The 21,719-nt window shown below is 42.4% G+C and overlaps 2 protein-coding genes across 4 annotated transcripts in view; one reads left to right on the top strand and one right to left on the bottom strand.

Annotated features, from left to right (window-relative positions):
- Positions 1-21,719, top strand: part of LOC136884021 (uncharacterized) — a 303,309-nt gene that overhangs the window by 228,497 nt on the left and 53,093 nt on the right. The gene's annotated exons all lie outside the window — the stretch shown is intronic.
- LOC136884020 (serine protease snake) overlaps positions 9,380-21,719 on the bottom strand; it is a 41,640-nt gene continuing 29,300 nt past the window's right edge. For all 3 annotated transcript variants that reach the window (XM_067156024.2, XM_067156021.2, XM_067156022.2), the window contains 5 exons: positions 19,043-19,194; positions 17,763-17,890; positions 15,812-16,071; positions 14,043-14,218; positions 9,380-9,896 (listed from right to left, as the gene is read on the bottom strand). In XM_067156024.2, coding sequence (XP_067012125.2) covers positions 9,729-9,896; positions 14,043-14,218; positions 15,812-16,071; positions 17,763-17,890; positions 19,043-19,194 — 884 coding nt within the window. In that variant the 3' untranslated portion in view covers positions 9,380-9,728. The remainder of the gene's footprint in view (positions 9,897-14,042; positions 14,219-15,811; positions 16,072-17,762; positions 17,891-19,042; positions 19,195-21,719) is intronic.

Here is a 21,719-nt window from a genome sequence, read left to right on the forward strand (position 1 = left end):
CTTTGTGATTTTACTAAACGTCGCCACAATCCTCTATTTGCAACTAGTGGTGTGGCCTCATTTAGTTCTATACCTCTCATCTTTAAATCGTTAGAAACTGAGTCTAACCATCGTCGCCTTGGTCTAGCTCTACTTCTCTTACCCTCGATAACAGAATCCATTATTCTCCTAGGTAACCTATCCTCCTCCATTCGCCTCACATGACCCCACCATCGAAGCCCGTTTATGCGTACAGCTTCATCCATCGAGTTCATTCCTAAATTAGCCTTTATCTCCTCATTCCGAGTACCCTCCTGCAATTGCTCCCACCTGTTTGTACCAGCAATCATTCTCGCTACTTTCATGTCTGTTATTTGTAACTTATGAATAAGATATCCTGAATCCACCCAGCTTTCGCTCCCGTTAATCAAAGTTGGTCTGAAAACAGACCGATGTAAAGAAAGTTTCTTCTGGGAGCTGACTTCCTTCTTACAGAATACTGTTGATCGCAACTGCGAGCTAAATTCAAACCCTCATTATTGTAGAAGACTTCCCCGAGAACAATGGAGATTTTCTTCTGAAGACGCGGAGCAAACTTCTCCGTGAAACGTACCTAAACAGTTTCACCTTGTTTTCTTGACCCGGAATAAGCCCAAAAGCCCATATCATGTCTACTGCATTAATAGTCATTTTGTGAGGAGTACTGTCCTGCTGTTTAGCACTGTTCCTGTTTAGTTGTTCAATGCATGTGGAGTCGAACCAAGGAACAGTCATCGTGTGTTGTGTGTTCAAACCTGTCTGCACGCAGCTGCTATTGGGGTGAATGCACTTTGAAAAGTGAAAGTAAAGCGAGTCTGTCAATAAGGATTATAGCCGTTCCCAGGCAATTTCAACGAACCGGACCGCCTGCTATGTGAATAGAATAGAGATTTGTAAATAGACAGCAATTAGTGAGTGTCTCCATTCATGCTTGAATAGAACTGTGTGTGTGTATGTGTGTGTATGTGTGTGTGTGTGTGCTTTTATTGTGTCCTAAAATAAATTAGAGCAATAAAACACCGCTGTTTTTTTCGTAACAATATCCTTTTTAAGAGACGGCTGGAAACCTATTCCTTTGCTGTGGGATCCCGCGTCTAATTAACAACACTCGTGCGACAGTTCACAGCAAAATGTACAGTATTCCTTTGCTGTCACGTTGTGTTATTAATTGAGTATTGTGAGACTTCTAATTAACAGTTGACAACAAATTAATACACTCGCCCAATCGGAGGTAGGACAACATTAATCTAATGTTTGTATGTCACTTGCGATATAGATTTAATTTCAGTAAGTTCAGTTCAGGTTAAGATAACATAGCCACTGGTTTCACACTTTAAACACCCACAAGTCCGTGTTTGGGCCATTGAGAAATTGTGACATTTCAGCATTTTCAATACGAGAAGTAAATAAGTCTCATTTTCAATCAAAAATGTAGGTAAGTCTAGTAGATTCAATTACAAAGTTGAAAAGTATAGTAACGCAGTCGCTCAGACTTATGCCTAAAAGAGTGTAGTAGAGTGCTTGAACCTGCGCATCAGCTATGTTTTATTTAATATTTTTTAGTCAAACTCTCTGCCATTAGCATTGCCGTCCTAGATGATTACAAAAATATACACTCCATCGTTGTAATCATTAGTATCAGGAATCTCTACCTGTCGCCAAGCGTTGTATCGATATTCGAAGGAAGTCCACTTTTTGGAAAAATGAATTTTTGCATGATGTCTGCAGAGTGTTACTGGGCAAGTGCTCGTGTATTAATTGGAGGTTCCAATGCAAGGTGAGAGTAGGTCCATTTCCCATATTTTTCAGCAGATAAGGAACAAACTTTGCATTCTAAGCTATTAATGCATAAAAATCCGGGCTCTACTCATAAACCTGATTAACAGTAACATTACATTGACTATTGTTGTGACGTGATTTGTTTCTTCTGCTGCCACTCATCTCCGATATATGAGGTTACTGCTGCGTCCCGAGTAAAACAGCCTGCCTGAATATTGACGAAAAGTAGCTCATTTTATGTGTTGTTCCGTCAATGACAAATACTTCAGCAAGTGAAGATCACGAGTAAAATAAAGACTTCAGATGCATACCTCGATTAAATGGAGCGATGTTTTTTATCGATAGAAACACCAGAGAAAATGCACAAGGGATAGCTGCCCTATAACAAGGGGTACCGAACGTTAAGAGCATCAATGTGATAGTAATGTACTGTAATGCTATTCAAATGTTCATACTGTTTATCTTAGGATAAAATGAGCTCATATATTTCCCATGTTGTACAGCTATCCCTGACGAGAAATACTTAAATATTTCTTTGCATATACTGTATAAATGGTGATTTTCTATTATTGAGTGTGAATTACATATAAAATTTAAACATATATACTATATTATACCTAATATAGGGAATATTTTCTCTTACACCACTGCAGCTACAGATATACATTTTTGAAATTGTATGCAAACATATATTTTGTTTGTATGGAAATAATAGATTTTTATGAGTGCTATTCCTGAGTGAGATATTCATTTTTGTGGGTATGATTTCCCAGCACTTTTTTTTTTGAACATTTCCCCCTAAAACTCTCATTATGGTAGATTTTGAAAAAAAACGTGTTTCAGTACATCTAGAGTACTGTACTTAACATGTTCTGAATTTTTTAGAAGAATAGATTCAGTAGAATCTGAGAACATGTTCCTTGAACATGAAAATATTAAATTTACGGAAAACTGAGCTCAAAGCTAAAACATCCCTGCTGTATAATCTCCATTTCCTTCGTCGTCTTCAAGGGCATCCTCCAGGATTTTCTTGGCACTTATTCTGACTTCTCTTGCTTTTCTCGCTAAAATCTTGACTGCACTGCCTGCATTTCTGACTCTGAGCTTATCTGAAGCCAGAATAGCATCAACTGTCTGAGAACCAGCAAGAACCTGACACTTCGTTGTATATTGCCACCGCCTTGAAAACTGCTTTCCTTTCTCTTCTTCTGTCAATTCGCACGAGTTTTAAAAGCTGCATCACTAAATCTAGGCACACCCAAAACACAAATTCCAAACAATCGCAATGTTTGCGAACCGACGAAGAAAAACATTTTATTTTTTTTGGTAGGGGCTTTACGTCGCACCGACACAGATAGGTCTTATGGCGACGATGGGATAGGAAAGGCCTAGGAGTTGGAAGGAAGCGGCCGTGGCCTTAATTAAGGTACAGCCCCAGCATTTGCCTGGTGTGAAAATGGGAAACCACGGAAAACCATTTTCAGGGCTGCCGATAGTGGGATTCGAACCTACTATCTCCCGGATGCAAGCTCACAGCCGCGAGCCTCTACGCGCACGGCCAACTCGCCCGGTACGAAGAAAAGCAAAATCCAAGGAATATATATTTAAAAAACAGAAGAACATCACATGAATAGTACTAACTATTTAAATCAACCTTTCTTTCACCAAATTTTAAAATCCCATTGAAAAATAGGAACTTTGAAGTCACGAATGACGTTTGGCAGCTATGACGCCAGTTCTCCTTCTCATATAAATGGACAAATAGTGACAATGGCTCTAGAGTCATGTTGAAGGTGTCATTTTAACCCTTAAATGCGCAATTTATTATTTATTTTAAATGCGACGGTTTTTCATTCAAAAAGTAATAGATTGTTACCTGAAAATTTTTTTAAAAAGTATTTGGCAGAATTAATGTATTTTTGTTTATTTGGATCAGTCAAAATATTAAGATTTTTGTGTGTTTTTGCACCGGTATATGAAAAGCAGTACGATTAGTGTAGCTACTGCCAGACTTCAGTCTTAGGGATGTACTGGCTCACGAATTCTCTGTGGTAAACGGCATTTTGTGTGTTTTATATTATCTGTTTAAAGTTCACACCACTTCAGCTTATCAGCAAGAAAAAGTCATTAAAATAAAAGATTGTTCTTTTTTAATACACAGTGACCCCTAGCGAGTTCGTCTGCAAGGCAGAAGTAAATGGACACCTGTAAAATCATAAAGCAGATATAACAAGCAACTATATTCTGCTTTGCACATATGCAATGATATCCATTTAAAGGTTAAAGAGGAAAGTTTAGAGAACAAATTAAGACAAAAAACAAAGTGTAATTTTTACCGTCCCCCCCCCCCCCCCAATTTGGTTCCATTTCCAAACGAAACAGGAAATCCAAAACCAAGGACAAAATTAAGCGAAATTGTTGTGACAGATCCTCGGGCACTGAAATGCAGCCCACTCCCAGCAAGTGGCGGATATGTGAAACGTTTCTTCAGAGTACTTAAAACAGGGCTGTTCAGTGGCTCTTCTTTTTAGAATCAACTTCCTTGACCTGTATGTGACCTTTTACCTTCAAACCTCTCGTAGGATAAATAACACATCGAAAGAGTTGGCTGTGCGGTTATGGTCGCGTATCTGTGAGCTTGAATTCGGGAGATAGTGAATTCGAACTCCATTGTCGGCAGCCCTGAATATGGTTTTCCGTGATTTCCGATTTTCACATCTGCTCGATAAAAGAAGTGCATAAACACGAACACAAATACACAGTCCCCGAGGCAGAGCAAGTAACAATACGCAGTTAAAATCCCCGGCTTTGCCGAAAATCAAAGCCAGCTCCCTCTGAACCCTAGGCAAGTACGTTGACCTTATAGCCAAGACGTCGGCAGTTACGTCTCATAAATACTCTTACAGTTTCTTTAGATCGGAGATGCTGAGATGCCAGAATTTTGTCGTATTACGTGTCACTAAACCTCCCAACAAAAGGCTGACATGTTTCACTACTTTTAGTTATTACCAAAGCCTGCATCTTGAATTAGTTTTTTTTTTTTTTTTTTTTTTTTTTTTTACAAGTTGCTTTACGTCGCACCGACACAGATAGGTCTTACAGCGACGATGGGACAGAAAAAGGATAGGAGTTGGAAGGAAGCGGTCTTGGCCTTAATTAAGGTACAGCGCCAGCATTTGCCTGATGTGAAAATGGGAAACCACAGAAAACCATCTTCAGGGCTGCCGACAGTGAGGTTCGAACCCACTATCTCCCGAATACTGGATACCGGCCGCACTTAAGGGACTGCAGCTATCAAGCTGATTAAATAGATTCAAATGCATCCTAACTGAAGCGAGTAACACGTATAGTCTAGCCAGCACAAGAGTTCTGCTATGAGATTTGCATAAACATTAGGGGCACTGCTATTAGAACCCCTAGACGACACTTCCAACTACTAAAATTACTTTGCATTCTAACCTGTTGCCAACGGCCGTAGCCGTGTTGAAACACCGGATCCCGTGTGATCTCCGAAGTTAAGCAACATTGGGCGTGGTCAGGAGTTGGATGGGTTGCCACGCACTGTTGGTGGGGGGGGGGTGCTTCTGTTGACTTAGCAATTTTCTCTCTCCACTTAGCGGGGGTATCATCAATTCTAGGCTTTATAGTCAATAATGATATTAGGTAAGGGAATGGAGGAGCGGAAAGAAACTGGCTACCCTACCGCACGTAAACTCCGGCTCAGAAACACCTCTGCAGAGGTTCGGACCTGCCTTCGGGCAGTATAACCCTTACCTTACCTCACCTCTAACCTGTTACTGCCCAAACATCCGAACTCATTGTTATTAGGTGCCTAGCGTGTGTCAGGGTCGAACCCGCCAACTTCTGTTTAAAGCCAGCTATTTATCGTTTGTGTTACTCAACCCCTAAAAGAGTAATCCCTCATCACCTTGCCTGACCAACATAACATGTCGCGACATCAACTCTGTGATTTGGATCACCCAGCTCGATAGCTGCAGTCGCTTAAGTGCGGCCAGTATCCAGTATTCGGGAGATAGTAGGTTCGAACCCCACTGTCGGCAGCCCTGAAAATGGTTTTCCGTGGTTTCCCATTTTCACACCAGGCAAATGCTGGGGCTGTACCTTAATTAAGGCCACGGCCGCTTCCTTCCCACTCCTAGCCATTTCCTGTCCCATCGTCGCCATAAGACCTATCTGTGTCGGTGCGACGTAAAGCAACTAAAAAAAAAAAGTGATTTGGATCAGTAATTATCTACTTGCTTAGTGTGATATCATTGAACCCATAAACTACCTTGAACAATGTTAAGGGGAATGGAGACCTTGTAGAAAGGGTGTACAGACAATTAAAAAAATGTTCATAATTAGATTCTGGGCTTTTGCCATGTCAAAACAACGTGAAATTCTGTACGTTTCGCGGAGAATGTCTTCATTCTTCCAAGTGTTGGATTTTTTCCTTTGTTCATTTTCCGTCTGATTAAGCGAGAATGGTTGACCAGTTCTTAAATCAATAATCACCTTCACTACTTCGGGTGCCTGCTGCAGGTATTTTGACTTGGTGTCATCTTGGCTGCCAGAGTGTCAATTTCGACTATCTGTTTTACTCTAAAAGTGGCTGAGTAAACCGGATTTCTCTGGAGCGGCAGCTTTCAAATTTGACATGAATATGGCTTGTGTAACGCGACAAAATATGTGACGGAAATGACGTCACATTAGTCGTTACCGTAGGCCCTGCTCGTCAAATATGCTGCGGCTGTGGATTTGGATAAATAGCGTGTGTTGAAATACACTGACTGACAGTGACAATGCAACACCAAGGAGGAGTGGTTCGAAAGGGATGAAAGTTGGGGAAAAAACAGAGACGGCACGGATGAATAATTGATGTTTATTTCAAACCGATATGCAGGTTACACAATGCGCACGGCATCGACTCAGTAGGATGTAGGACCACCGCGAGCGGCGATGCACGCAGAAACACGTCGAGGTACAGAGTCAATAAGAGTGCGGATGGTGTCCTGAGGGATGGTTCTCCATTCTCTGTCAACCATTTGCCACAGTTGGTCGTCCGTACGAGGCTGGGGCAGAGTTTGCAAACGGCGTCCAATGAGATCGCACACGTGTTCGATTGGTGAGAGATCCGGAGAGTACGCTGGCCACGGAAGCATCTGTACACCTCGTAGAGCCTGTTGGGAGATGCGAGCAGTGTGTGGGCGGGCATTATCCTGCTGAAACAGAGCATTGGGCAGCCCCTGAAGGTACGGGAGTGCCACCGGCCGCAGCACATGCTGCACGTAGCGGTGGGCATTTAACGTGCCTTGAATACGCACTAGAGGTGACGTGGAATCATACGCAATAGCGCCCCAAACCATGATGCCGCGTTGTCTAGCGGTAGGGCGCTCCACAGTTACTGACGGATTTGACCTTTCTCCACGCCGACGCCACACTCGTCTGCGGTGACTATCACTGACAAAACAGAAGCGTGACTCATCGGAGAACACGACGTTCCGCCATTCCCTCATCCAAGTCGCTCTAGCCCGGCACCATGCTAGGCGTGCACGTCTATGCTGTGGAGTCAATGGTAGTCTTCTGAGCGGACGCTGGGAGTGCAGGCCTCTTTCAACCAATCGACGGGAAATTGTTCTGGTCGATATTGGAACAGCCAGGGTGTCTTGCACATGCTGAAGAATGGCGGTTGACGTGGCGTGCGGGGCTGCCACCGCTTGGCGGCGGATGCGCCGATCCTCGCGTGCTGACGTCACTCGGGCTGCACCTGGACCCCTCGCACGTGCCTCATGTCCCTGCGCCAACCATCTTCGCCACAGGCGCTGCACCGTGGACACATCCCTATGGGTATCGGCTGCGATTTGACGAAGCGACCAACCTGCCCTTCTCAGCCCGATCACCATACCCCTCGTAAAGTCGTCTGTCTGCTGGAAATGCCTCCGTTGACGGCGGCCTGGCATTCTTAGCTATACACGTGTCCTGTGGCACACGACAACACGTTCTACAATGACTGTCGGCTGAGAAATCACGGTACGAAGTGGGCCATTCGCCAACGCCGTGTCCCATTTATCGTTCGCTACGTGCGCAGCACAGCGGCGCATTTCACATCATGAGCATACCTCAGTGACGTCAGTCTACCCTGCAATTGGCATAAAGTTCTGACCACTCCTTCTTGGTGTTGCATTTGCTCTGTCAGTCAGTGTAGAAAGTGTACAGTCAGTGACGTCATTAGTCATTATCGTAGGCCTTGATCGCGGAAAATGCTGTGTGAAATGATGAAAATAAATTGTTCGTTACCAACATTTGGTTCTCACTTATTGAAGGACATATTCATGATCATTAGCTTTTCGCAAAGGGGAAAGGTTTTTATGTTGAAAATATTTCCTAGCAGACAAAGAAGGGGTCCCCATACAAAGCAATTTCCTCAATTGCGCCGAACGTGAGAGGGCTGAAGGATCTGGAAAAGTTTCAAATCGTGAGTCTTGTATAAATTTCGAAAATCACTTCCGGCGTAAATCAATTCCTGAAAAAGAGCCTAAAATTGCTTGTTTCTTTACTAGTCTATATATTTAAAAAAATTATTAAAACTAAAGTCAGTCATTCCGGCCATTCTATCTGGTCGATTTCCTTCATTTTATTTAACTGAAAGGTATCCGTGCTCAGATTTGTCATCAGGTACTATAAATCATTTAACTTCTGCCTTCCTCAAATTATTTAATTTTTTCAATTTTTTCTTTCTTTGAAGCTATCACATCTTTGGCTCTAATTGAGGTACGCAGTTCGTTTTGACCTAAGAACACTCAGTGGATCAAGCTCTTTCATTTCATCTCCTAACTATTCAAATTGGTGGATTCTGAGGAAAGTTATGAGTGCACATTCAATTTGACGTCCCATTTCTTCAACATTTTTTTTCTCATTGAAGCAATTAAATCGTTCGTTCTAATTGAGGCACGCAGTTCGTTTTGGTCTAAAAACACTCAGTGGATCAATCGCTTTCTTTTGAGGTAATAACTACTTAAATTGGTAGATTCTGAGTAAATTATGAGTACATTTGTCTCCATGACGAAGATCTTTGAAGGACTTTTCAACAATTCAGCGCGTAGTGTATTTTCCAAGGAACGTTTAATTCAGTTTCTTTGTGTGCTGTATGTTAAAGTATTTTGTTGACACAATATTGCATTCTATTACCGCAGCAGATCATGTGGTTTATTTCATTAAGTCGGAACTTTGCAAATACATCCGTGAGGAGGGTAATGAACAACACCATACTTTGCACATTGCGGGCGGAGCCAGCGGGAAACTCCTAGTTTTCTTTTATTTATTTTTTCAAATTCTAGACAAATTAACTTATGCACCTAATTCTTTCTGTAACGTGTTCTTTCGTCCAATAACCTCAGGCATCTTTTTTATTTCTTTGGAAAACATCCACACCAAATGTTGTTGCAAGGGCTTAAGTGAAACAATGCATTGACTCATATTAGCGCTCGTAGTGGAAGAAAAAGGCAAACTGCTAACCTGATCGACCGGATAAGAAAAGGATTGTAATTTTTTAGGAATAAATAAAGAATACATTTTTGTACTTTATTATATTTTATTTACATAAAATTCGTAGCTCATGTCCATAGGATGTTTTCAACATTGATTTGCTTGCCTGAGGGGCTACGGCAGTGGATTTTCAAATTAATTTTCTCTGGTAAACACCAAATGTTTCACATGCCGAGATCTTACAAATCTCTTATCGAATGGACTTATTTATCCGTCCTTTAAAAATCTGGACTAAAGTAGGTATAATAATAACAACACTTATATCATAAATATTATTTAATAACTAAAAATAAATAACTTAATAAATTAAAGCTGGTTCTTTGAGTTATGACAAGTTCTTGCAGTAAGAATAAATCTCAGTTGTCTTCATGGCTAGTTGTTGAATGTCATGGCCAGAGGATCTTCTCCAACCACGGGATGAAGGACGACACGCGAGTGTACACGGCCGGAGAATCAGGTTGTGCGCATAACCGACCGAATGACGTCACTCCTACGATGCTGTACATGCAGTAAGGATTGTCTAGAACGATCTGCAGCGGGCCGCCAGAATCCCCCTGGAACAATACGAAGCGGTTTATTGGTGTGGTTTTATGAAGCGTATAAACAATTTAAGATCTCTTCATATGGTTAAGAGGCTGTTTAGGGATTGTAGTCATCACCATCATCATCATCATCTGTTTACCCTCCAGGTTCGGCTTTTCCCTTGGACTCAGCGAGGGATCCCACCTCTACCGCATCGAGGGCAGTATCCTGGAGCTTCAGACTCTTGGTCGGGGGATACAACTGGGGAGAATGACCAGTACCTCGCCCAGGCGGCCTCACCTGCTATGCTGAACAGGGGCCTTGTGGAGGGATGGGAAGATTGGAAGGGATAGGCAAGGAAGAGGGAAGGAAGCGGCCGTGGCCTTAAGTTAGGTACCATCCCGGCATTCGCCTGGAGGAGAAGTGGGAAACCACGGAAACCCACTTCCAGGATGGCTGAGGTAGGAATCGAACCCACCTCTACTCAGTTGACCTCCCGAGGCTGAGTGGACCCCGTTCCAGCCCTCGTACCACTTTTCAAATTTCGTGGCAGAGCCGGGAATCGAACCCGGGCCTCCGGGGGTGGCAGGTAATCACGCTAACCACTACACCACAGAGGCGGACTTAGGGATTTAGTAAGGATGTAAAAGAGAGGGCGTATAAGTCCCAGGTAAGACCCCAATGAGAGTATGGTAATAATAATAATAATAATAATAATAATAATAATAATAATAATAATAATAATAATAATCGTATGGCCTCGGCTACCGTGCGCAGACATTTCAATTTGACGCCATCTGGCTGTCTGCTCGTCAATTTCGACCTTCCCTTTTACTCTAGGCCTACTAGATGGCAGACAGAGTAAACCGAAACTCTCTTGGGCGTTTATGGTTGAAATTTAATTAATTTTGTCGGATAAACACTAAATTATGTGTCACCAGAGATCTTCTACATGCCGACATCGTACGACATGGAGTGTCGAATGGACTTGTTTCCGCCCTTCAAAAATTCCGACTACCTCTGCCGGATTTGAACCCGATGTCTTGCGATCCGGAGGCCGACACTCTACCACTGATCCACAGAGGCGGCTGAGGGTATGGTTCCAATGTATGGGACCCAAACTAGGATGTTTGATAATAATTTATGTCACTCCCTCCCAACTCCCAACCGTAGGGGTGATAGGTGTGTCTTACTCGCGCAATATTTGTCTCCAGATAGTATTAAGTCATATGTGTACCATTCCGCCTCTGTGGTGTAGTGGTTAGCGGGATTAGCTGCCACCCCCGGAGGCCCGGGTTCGATTCCAAGCTCTGCCACGAAATTTGAAAAGTGGTATGAGGGCTGGAAAGAGGCCCACTCAGCCTCGGGAGGTCAACTGAGTAGAGGTGGGTTCGATTCCCACCTCAGCCATCCTGGAAGTGGGTTTCCGTGGTTTCCCACTTCTCCTCCATGCGAATGCCGGGATGGTACCTAACTTAAGGCCACGGCCGCATCCTTCCCTCTTCCTTGCCTATCCCTTCCAATCTTCCCATCCCTCCACAAGGCCCCTGTTCAGCATAGCAGGTGAGGCCGCCTAGGCGAGGTACTGGTCATTCTCCCCACTTGTATCCCCGACCAAGAGTCTGAAGCTCCAGGACACTGTCCTTGAAGGCGGTAGAGCTGGGATCCCTCGCTGTGTGCGAGGGAAAAGGCCGACCCTGGAGGGTAAACAGATGATGATGATGATGATGATGATGATGATGATGATGATGATGTGTACCATTTTGGTTGACATTGCAGGTTTGCCTCTTCCAGATTTTCTGCACACTCTGATAAATAACAGTATCATCAGCAAATCTCAGGGTTTTGATTTCGTCTCCTTGGATTGTGATTCCGTTTCTAAAATTCTCTCTCATTTCCTTTAACGCCTGTTCTTGAAAAGGAGGGGTGGGGCAATAAACTCGAGCCTTGCCTTACTCCTTTCTTGATTTCTGATTCCTTTTCAAAGCCCTCAATTCATATCACTGCAGACTGATTTTAATATAGATTGTGGATAATTCTTCGTTCTCCGCATCTGATTCCGATCACCTTCAGAATCTCGAATAGCTTAGTCCAATCAACAATAAGTCGTGTAAAATACTATAACAAAAATCTAAGTTTTAAAGTAAAAAATTATAAGTCTTACAAATTATGAGATTTTCATGAAATACGAACTTATTCTTCTCTGTAACGTTTATAGCGCATGGTCCGCTTTTCTTGTCGTCAAGGTGGAGTAATGCCCACCAAGCTCATGTCCTACCGCAGTGCGCCGGACCATCTCTTCTTCGGCCGTACCCGTGGTCGACGACCCTCAGGGCTCAAACCTAGAGCCACTTTCGCAACTGAGGTACAACGTGACCATACCATCTCAGACGACTCTCCCGCATTTTTTCAGTAATTGGAGCCACTCCAAATACCGCTCGGACATCCTAGTTCCTTACATGGTCCAATTTACTGAGTCCAGAGGCTATCGAAGCATCTTGATTTCCAAGACATGTAAATGTTGTTCATGTCTTTTTGTTATTGCCAAGCATTCCGCCCCGTATAGTGCAACAGGACGAATGGCCGTTCTATAAATATTTGTTTTTTAAGTACAATGGGACCTTGCTGTCGAAAAGGGTTCCTTCAAATATTTAAAGCGGTTTGTTTTAGGAAGATCAACACTGTCGATGTTTATGGACTCATTTCGTTGTTCTCCATACATCAAGTATTCCGTTTTCCCGACGTAAAGTCGCAGTCCATATTTACCCAAGTGACTTTTCCGGTGCCAGAGTAGTTCTTGTAGTTCTTGCTCAGATTCTCAGGAGACTATTATATCATCAGCATAAACCAGAGTCCAAGGACGTGGTGTCTGCAACTCTGTAATTATTGTGTTCAGACACAGGTTGAATAAAAGCGGTGATTAACCAATCCCTGGTACTCGCCGACATGGATATTGAATGATGCAGAGATTCCTGCAGCACATCGGACGTAGCTGGTGACATTCCGATATACATGAATTGGACGCATCGAACGTAAATTTCTGGTTTTTGCTGATGATGCAATGGTATGGGGTGAGACAGAAGTGGAAGTACAAACTAGACTAGATCTCTGGCATGAAGCTTTTACAACCTTTGGTCTCAAAATCAGCAAAAGGAAGACAGTTGGCTTGGTGATGAGTAGAAACTCTCCAACTGTTCATCTAAGAATAGGAGATGAGGAGATGGATATTGTAGACAACTTCCAGTATTTAGGTAGTATTCTGTCATCAGACAATACCATACATCAAGAGATTAGTAACAGAATACAGAAAGCTTCCAAATTCTATCACGCTGTACGTCAAATACTTTGGGATGAAACATTTCCGTTAGTTTTCAAGATCAGCTTGTACAAAATATATCAAGTACCTAAACTGACACATGGCCTGGAAGCAGCAACACTTACTGGGCCAACAAAGAGTCGTCTTCAGGCAACAGAAATGAAGTTTCTCCGTTCTTGTTTACAAAAAAACAAAAATGGATAAAATAAGGAATGTGGATATCCGACAGCAGCTTGGATTGGAAAGAAGTTTGCTGGAGACTCTAGAAGTGAAGAGATTGCAATGGTATGGTCACATGAAAAGAATGAACCCTCACAGGACTCCTCGAACATACTTTGAGCACAATGTTCCTGGGAAGAGACCAAGAGGAAGAACTCGGAATGTTTGGGAAAAAACAGATAATGAAGGACCTTGAAATTATAGATGCGAACTGGTGTCGCATATATGAGCAGCATCTGTGGATGGATAGAACAAACTGGAGGAGGCTCGTACACAACCGCACCCTGCTTGCTGGAGCGAAGAAATGATCATGATGATGATTGTTCATGAAATATGAATAATTTTTCGAAATATCTACATCATTAAAAATTTCCCGTTTCTCTTTCCATGTGATCGATTGCTAGAATGTAACGATTACCATTTTATTTCAAGAAGTGAATCACGAACAAAAAGTACATTTTGCAGGGACCAACGAATAGACTACAAGTAAAAAATTACTTGTTATAAGTAATTCGATTACTTCCCAAATCAATGTTGGCAACACTGACCACCGCCATGCTGGAATTCTATCGGAATTTACAACCAGTTCCACAAAAAGCGAAATACGCTATTTATCTCGAACACAAGTGTGATGGTTGCTTACCTGACACGTGTCTTTACCACCGATCCTCTCGCCGGCACACAGCATGGTGTCCACAATTCCTCGCGGTAGAGACCTCCGGTAGCTCGTACTGTCGCTGCCCGTGAACTTGGAGTTGCAGTACTGCTGACTGACCAGCGGCAGGCTTACCTTCCTCAGGATCTCTGACACATTGCTTGCTGTTAACATTAATATAAGATGTCTTAACCTTACGTAGCGCATACACGATAAACCTAACACAGTAAAATCTGTTCTCAAGGGAATCACAAGTGGCCAGGAAAAATTCCCGTTCTATACACTCTCTGCTTACTGAAGGTGTACTAGAATATATTGTACATTCTCTGTTTATTCCCACTGGACACTTGAAAATGCATCCAAAATTAGTGAAATATTTGAATAGTTACTGATATTTTCACTGATTTGCTTTCTACTGACTTATCCAAGGTCTTTGACAGGGTAGATCATGGAAGTTTATTGAAGAAAAGGGCTATGGAATAGACAAAAAAGTGACGAATAGGGGGGCTATATTTATGGAAAATAGAGCTGAGAGAATTAGAGTAGGTGAAGCGTTATCTTATTCTATAACAATTAAGAGCGGGGTCCCACAAGGCAGTATTGTTGGACCTCTGAATTTTCCTTTATATAAATGATATGAGTAGGGAACTGGAATCCCACATAATGCTATTCGCGGACGATGTTAGACTGTATGGAATAATAAATAAGTTACAGTACTGTGATTAAATGCCAGAAGACATCGGCAAAGTTGTGAGATCGATAGCAGACAACGGTATGATGTTTAACGGGGTGGAAAGTCACGTTGAAAGTTTCACAGAGAAAACAAGAAGAAGGAGAATTATACTTCTACAGTCTAGACCAACGTGAGTTGCGGACTGGTTTAGGACAAGGAATAAACGGTAGTACAAAGTGTAATTGAAATAAGACCGTCATTTGAGCTGCTGGTGCCGGGCTGAGTGGCTCAGACGGTTGAAGCGCTGGCCTTCTGAACCCAACTTCGCAGGTTCGATCCTCACTCAGTCCGGTGGTATTTGAACGTGTTCAAATACGTCAGCCTCGTGTACGTAGATTTACTGGCACGTAAAATAACTCTTGTGGAACAAAATTCCGACACCTCGACATCTCCGAAAACTGTAAAAGTAGTTAGTGGGACATAGAACAATAACATAACTGTTACAACTCCTAAATACTCTTGTAATTATATGAAGAGGTCTGCAATCTTTATTTACAATCCCGCGTATGTGATTTCCCCAATGAAGATGGATTTCACAACCACTTTCTCTCGCCGACCCTGCCGCGCCCCAACGGCTACAGCAGACTTTATCTGGCATGGCTGCCTGAAGAGTTACTGCCAATCTAAAAACTTTGACTATTTAATAAATTTAAAATAGCTGACAATTCCTTCGCGTAGATTGCTAGGAATAGTCTGTATTATCACCTACTAGGGGGACGTACCATATTTCAATTACATTCTGTATAAACATAAACTTCCCTTCTTACTAAAGCCCGGAATTTTATGCAATAACAGGTTAGATTGCAAACTACTGTAATTTACTAAAAAGTGTCGACCACCCGCTCTTCCATAATGTAGCAAGAGTAACATAAATTATAGGGGTTCTGATGGGCTGTACCCCTAATGTTTATGCAAACCCCATAGCATAATCGTTGTGAAGGTAGACTATACTTCCTGCTCGCTTCTGTAAGTTTGCATACTAACCTATTAATGCATAAAAATCCGGGCTCTACTTCTTACTTACTTGGACTGGTTTGTCCCCAGCCTGTGGCAATAGCGCGCCCCCCTGGAACGCTCGTCCAATGGTGCAGACAAGCAGGCCTCACGTACTCGGTGAAGACGGCTTTTCGATCCAACCTGAGGAGTCCGATGTCGTTGTACTTCTGTGGCTCCCTGTAGTCGGGGTGAATGATCCACTGGACCACTCGGAACTGCTGGGGTACTACACCATCAGCCGCTGAATTGAGGTTAAAGTCACCGACACGCACCCAGTTAGCTCTCCCCCTGTCAATAATGTCGGACAGGCTCATCTTAGAAAATAGTAGGAGTGATATATGTTCCCTTTTAATAATAATATAATAATAATAATAATTCAATCCACTTTACGTCGTATCGACACAGATAGGTCTTACGACGACGTTGGCATAGGAAAGGGCTAGGAGTGAGAAGGAAGTGACCGTGGTTTTAATTAAGATACAGCCCCAGCATTTGCCTGGTGTGAAAATGGAAAACCACGGAAAACCATTCTCACGGCTACCGAAAGTGGGGTTCCAACCGACTATCTCCCGAATGCAAGCTCACAGCTGAGCGCCCCTAACCGCACAGCCAACTCACTCGGTTTAAACGCTGAATGATTGTACTTAAGTACAGAGGATAGTGAGAAAGCATTTGTCTGGATTTCTTAGGCCCGATTATCGACAAAACCATTGTACTCGAGTCAACTCAAGGTTACTCCTCCGGCATTCCCTATATTGATAGCAGTGAATTCTATGTTGGATGGTGGTGAAGCTGTGAATTAATTAAGCGTGGCGTTTGGTGAGGAAGCCATTGGTGTGGATTCGTTAGGTCCGACTATCGACAAAACCTTTGAACTGGGAACTGGGGGGAGTGCCCCGCTAGCATTCCGTACATTGATAGCAGCGCATTCTATGTTGGATAGTGGTGAAAAGCTAAACTAATTAAGTATGCCAGATAGTGCCAAAGTAATAAATTGCTCTGGATAGTCAGGGAGTCGAGATAAAGGCTGTAGCACTTTTTCTACATTGTTTTCTTTACAGGTTGTATTTACTCTTTTATTCTGCGCTGTTCCGTAAGGAAATTTGTTTCTCTTGATTGCTGGGAATGACGTCATGTCCGATTATATATCAGCCAGTGGCAATGCTAGTAGCTGCTGAAGCAATTGAGAATGGCGTGTGGTACATTTTATTACATTATACGTAAATGTACTTCTGAGGGCAGACTGATGGATCCTGGGTATTGCAGTGAACACGTCTCTCGTTTCAAAGGAACTTCACGTAAGTTTTGCATCATTTATATTCCCTTATAATATTATTAACTTTGTGTAGCGGATAGTAAATCGGTGCCAAAAGTATTTGAGGAATTCTCCGTCTTCTTAATGTACGTGCTGCGGGTAGGTATATCTCCAAACATGCGGTTTTCTTAGGCGCAACGACGATATGTTGTTGTTAGCTTTGATATTAAACCCCTATTCTCAAAACTCTCGAGCTGCCACTGTCATAGAGAAATGAACATACAATAAAGTGACCAAGTTTCTTATTTTTGAACAATGTGTTATTTTTCCCCATATCTGGATATCAGGGATATACAATTGTAACGGCAATGTGGATGCAATAATATAGAGCGTGGATTTTTAGGCATTAATAGTTTAGAATGCGAACTTACTGAAGCGAGTAACAAGTAAACACCACCCGCAGAACAGTTATGCAATGAGATTTGCATAAACCTTAGGGGTACGGTATAATACAACCCCTGGAATTTATGTTACTCTTGCTACATTATGGAAGAGCGGGTAGACCAACACGTCCTACTAACCAAATTAGTTTGCATTCTAACATATTACTGCCTAACATTCCGTGCTCTAGTAATAACACTTCACACAGTGTCTTAGATGAGATGGTCTTAGACATCACTTCTCCGTAAAAGAACAAGCAATAACGTGTGCACTCTATACTCACAGTCCTCCGAACGACCTCGGCCTTGTGTCGTCCACACAGTGAGCGGCTGTTAGGACGTACCACTCACTGACAAGTGATCCACCGCACAACCATGTAATATGATTTTCTCGACCATATCCCACAGCAGCCTGGAAGTGATAGAGAAAATTACGTTTTACCAATAGACTAATTAACATCCCGACATTTCACCCTAATTTTTGAAGTACATCCTCATGTCTACCTAAACAGAAAGAAAGTAATGACATTAAACATGCATTGACATGCTCAAAGTTCTCATTTAATTTCCATCTCGATTTAAGTTTTCTTTCACTTCTTACTCCTCACACTGAACTTTCCTTCACTCCCCCTATCATTTGGTATTAATCATCGTAATAATAATACTAATTGCATGGGCTCAGCTACAGTGCGCAAGTATTTTAATTTAACACCACTGATCCATAAAGGCAGCTGCGGAGACAGAACCAGCGGAAAGTTACAGCACTATGCAGTGGACGTCAAGGGAACAGATTATCTGGAATGCATGGCTAGACTCGCTAGTAAGCTGTAGCAGAGCGTGGTCGGGTTATCATTTTCATTACGGTAGGTCCTAAATTATTAGTTAATTGTTAATAATGAATGAAGTTGAAAACAAATATATATCTTACTTTTCATTAACGCAGTATTTGAAAAAATGTCCATCGTTACATCACATAGCTGTGAGCTTGCATTCGGGAGGTAGTTGGTTCGAACCCCAGTCTTGACGCCCTGAAAATTGTTTCTCATTGTTTGCTATTTTCACTCCTGGCAAATACTGGAGCTGCATTTTAATGAAGACCACAGTCGCTTCCTTCCCACTCCTAGCTCTTCCCTTTACCATCGTAACGAGAACGCCACTCATGAAATAAACATTCATAATTATAATAATGTTATGGTTTTTACCTCCCACTAACTATTTTTGACGGTTTGCTTAAACACTACGGTGCCGGAATTTTGTCTCGCAAGAGTTCTTTTACGTACCAGTAAATCTACTGATACTAGGCTGACGTATTTGAGCACCTTCAAATACCACCGCACTGAATTAGGGTCGAACCTGCCAAATTGGCGTCAGAAGGCCAGATCTCTACCGTCTGAGATACTCGTATACTAAACATTCATTCCATACGCTTACCGCTAACCATGCTCGCTGCGCTGCCTGACCGCGCACTCTATCTCCGCAACTTGGGAACAAAGCAAACATTCCCACAGGCCACCTGCGTGGCAGCACCAGCTGCGTCTTCCTGTAGTAACTCAGCTGTACTCACCATATGAGGGAACTCTCTCGGTAGTGCCTTCTCTCCACCCACGATGAGAGGTACGGCTTCAGGTAACCCACACAGTGAGGCATTTTCAGGTTCTGCTCCGTCGGTAACAGCTTCTTGTACACGGAACACTGACCGGCCGTAGAGTTTGCACACTGAAACGACAAGTTTCATTCATGTTTTAATAGTTCAGAGCGAGTGCATCAAATATATATCAACCAGAAAGGAATATGGAGAGAGTAGGTGAAGCTTTGTTTGATCCTGTAATGCTTAAGAGAGGGGTTCCGCAAGGCTCTATAATTGGACCTTCATGTTTCCTGATATATATCAATGATTTGAGTAAAGAACCGGAAGCATAGCTAAAGCTTTTTGGCAGATAATGTTCCATTGTATAAAGTAATAAATAAGTTATAGGATTATGAGCGACTGGAAAACATTTCGAGACGTTGAGAAATGGACAGCAGAGGGTGGTATGATTGGATATGGTCAATAAATCATAGCCTGCTACTTTGTCACCGATATTATTCCGTCACAGGTATATCACATACGCTGTCACGGAATTATCTGTAACAAAATATCGTTTAAGTTGTGTAGTGGATCACGTTCACAGGTCTATGTTATCTGCTATAGCTCAAGGTCTATAACCACTTTTCATTTACCTGCTACCTATGGAGATACATTTTATCATAGTGTATTTATGAGCACAGTAGAGAGAATACCTATCTAGCAAGTCTGTATGTCAACAGATAGCCCATGTTTCATACGTAGCGCTAATCGAACAGGGCAGTCCTCAGTTGGCAAATGAAGCACGGTTGAATACATCATATTTTCTCTAGAAGTAATTGTCTGATTTTCAAAATAATCACGGTGCTGAATTTGTAGTATTTGTAGATTTAAGGCCATGTGTACAACATAGTATGGTACTGTTTAAAAAAGTAAAGTTAGTACCATTATCTCAGAAAATATTAACGCCATGGAACAGTTCTGTAAGTCCAATTATTGGCCCTGTGGTACCATTACTGAAAGTGAAACAAAATGTCGATATCTTTAAACGTTCACGAGTTATTTGAGGAGGAGAACTTCCGGGACGGCATAAAAACTTGTGTTTTTGAAGCCGTCGAGCTTGGGGAAATGTCTGTTGTCTGATGTGATTAGAAAAGAAAACGAAACTCATGAGCAGTTCGAGTGCACTGCTCCACCTACCCGCCGAAGTTTACGGCAAACTCCAGTAAGCTGTAGCAGAGCGTGGTTGGCCTATCAGTTTCATTGTGGTAGGTCCTAACATGATGGGGTAGAGTGGTTAGCTCAACGCCCGGCCGCCGTTGCCCTCAAGGAATTAACCTGGTACTCATTTTGGTGTAGGCTGAGTGAACCTCAGGGCCATGTGCACCTGCGGTAGTGGAAATCTCATTTCTTAAATTTTATGACTTCCTGACGGGGAATCGAACCCACGTCATTACGGGTGAACCGGGCACGCCTTTACTGCCTCGGCCAGGCAGCCCCAGTTTACCTCGTCTTCTCTTAAATAATTTAAAATAATTTTGAAATATATAAACGTCTCTCTCGATAAATTATTCCAATCCCTAACTCCTCTTCCTATAAACGACTTCTTGTCCCACTTTGTTCTCTGGAATTCCAACGTATGGTACGCGCACGTTTTAGTGATAGATGGACACCCTAGTGCTGAATCGGTCGACCTCGGTTATCTTCCAGATTCGTATTCGCAACCTTTGAAACACAAAGTACGAATCGCTTATGCTTTGCTGTGCGACATCTGGCGTACACTTTACGCACTAGTACTGCTGTTGTTTACACAGCAAAGCCAAATTATAGAATTCATGCTAGGAACAAAATTCGCATCGAGAAATGTTATATAATGTGTCTGCCCCACAGTTGTTAGCTTAAGATAATAAAGGTTTAGAAAATTAATATCGATCGATCATATTATCGATTCGATTCAGATTTCATTTCCATTCGATTGGCAGTATTACCGGAACCGCTAGTGCTCCCTCCTTACTCCTCGACCCAGTACAAAAATCTATAACTAAAAATTGTGCGCATAATACTTGATCTTTCCATCCAAACTTACTCGTCTACTAAACTGATTCCACGCCATCTCTTCATTGACGGCTTGAAATATTCCACTTAGTCGAACAGCTCGTCTCCTTACTCCCAAGTCTTCCCAGTTCAAACTTTGCAACATTTTCGTAACGCTACTCTTTTGTCGCAAATCACCCAGAACAAATTGAGCTGTTTTCTTTTCATATTTCAGTTTTCGAATCAAGTGATCCTGGTGAGGGTCCCATACACTGGAACCATACTCTAGGTTAGGTCTTACCAGAGACTTATATGCCCTCTCCTTCACATCCTTACTACAGCCCTTAAATACCCTCATAACAATGTTCAAAGACCTGTACCCTTTATTTCCAATCCCGTTCATGTGATTACCCCAATGAAGATCTTTCCTTATATTAAAACCTCGGTACTTACAGTGATCCCCATAAGGAACCTGCACCCCATCAATGCAGTAATTTAAACTTAGAGGACTTAGTGAAACTCACAACCTGACTTTTACAGTTTTCGGAGACGCCAAGGTGTCAGAATTTAGTCCCGCAGAAGTTCATTTACGTGCCAGTAAATATAGCGACACGAGGCTGACGTACTTGAGCACCTCCAAATA

This window comes from Anabrus simplex, chromosome 12 (genome assembly GCF_040414725.1).
Source record: "Anabrus simplex isolate iqAnaSimp1 chromosome 12, ASM4041472v1, whole genome shotgun sequence".
In the NCBI taxonomy this organism is placed as follows: Eukaryota; Metazoa; Arthropoda; class Insecta; order Orthoptera; family Tettigoniidae; genus Anabrus; species Anabrus simplex.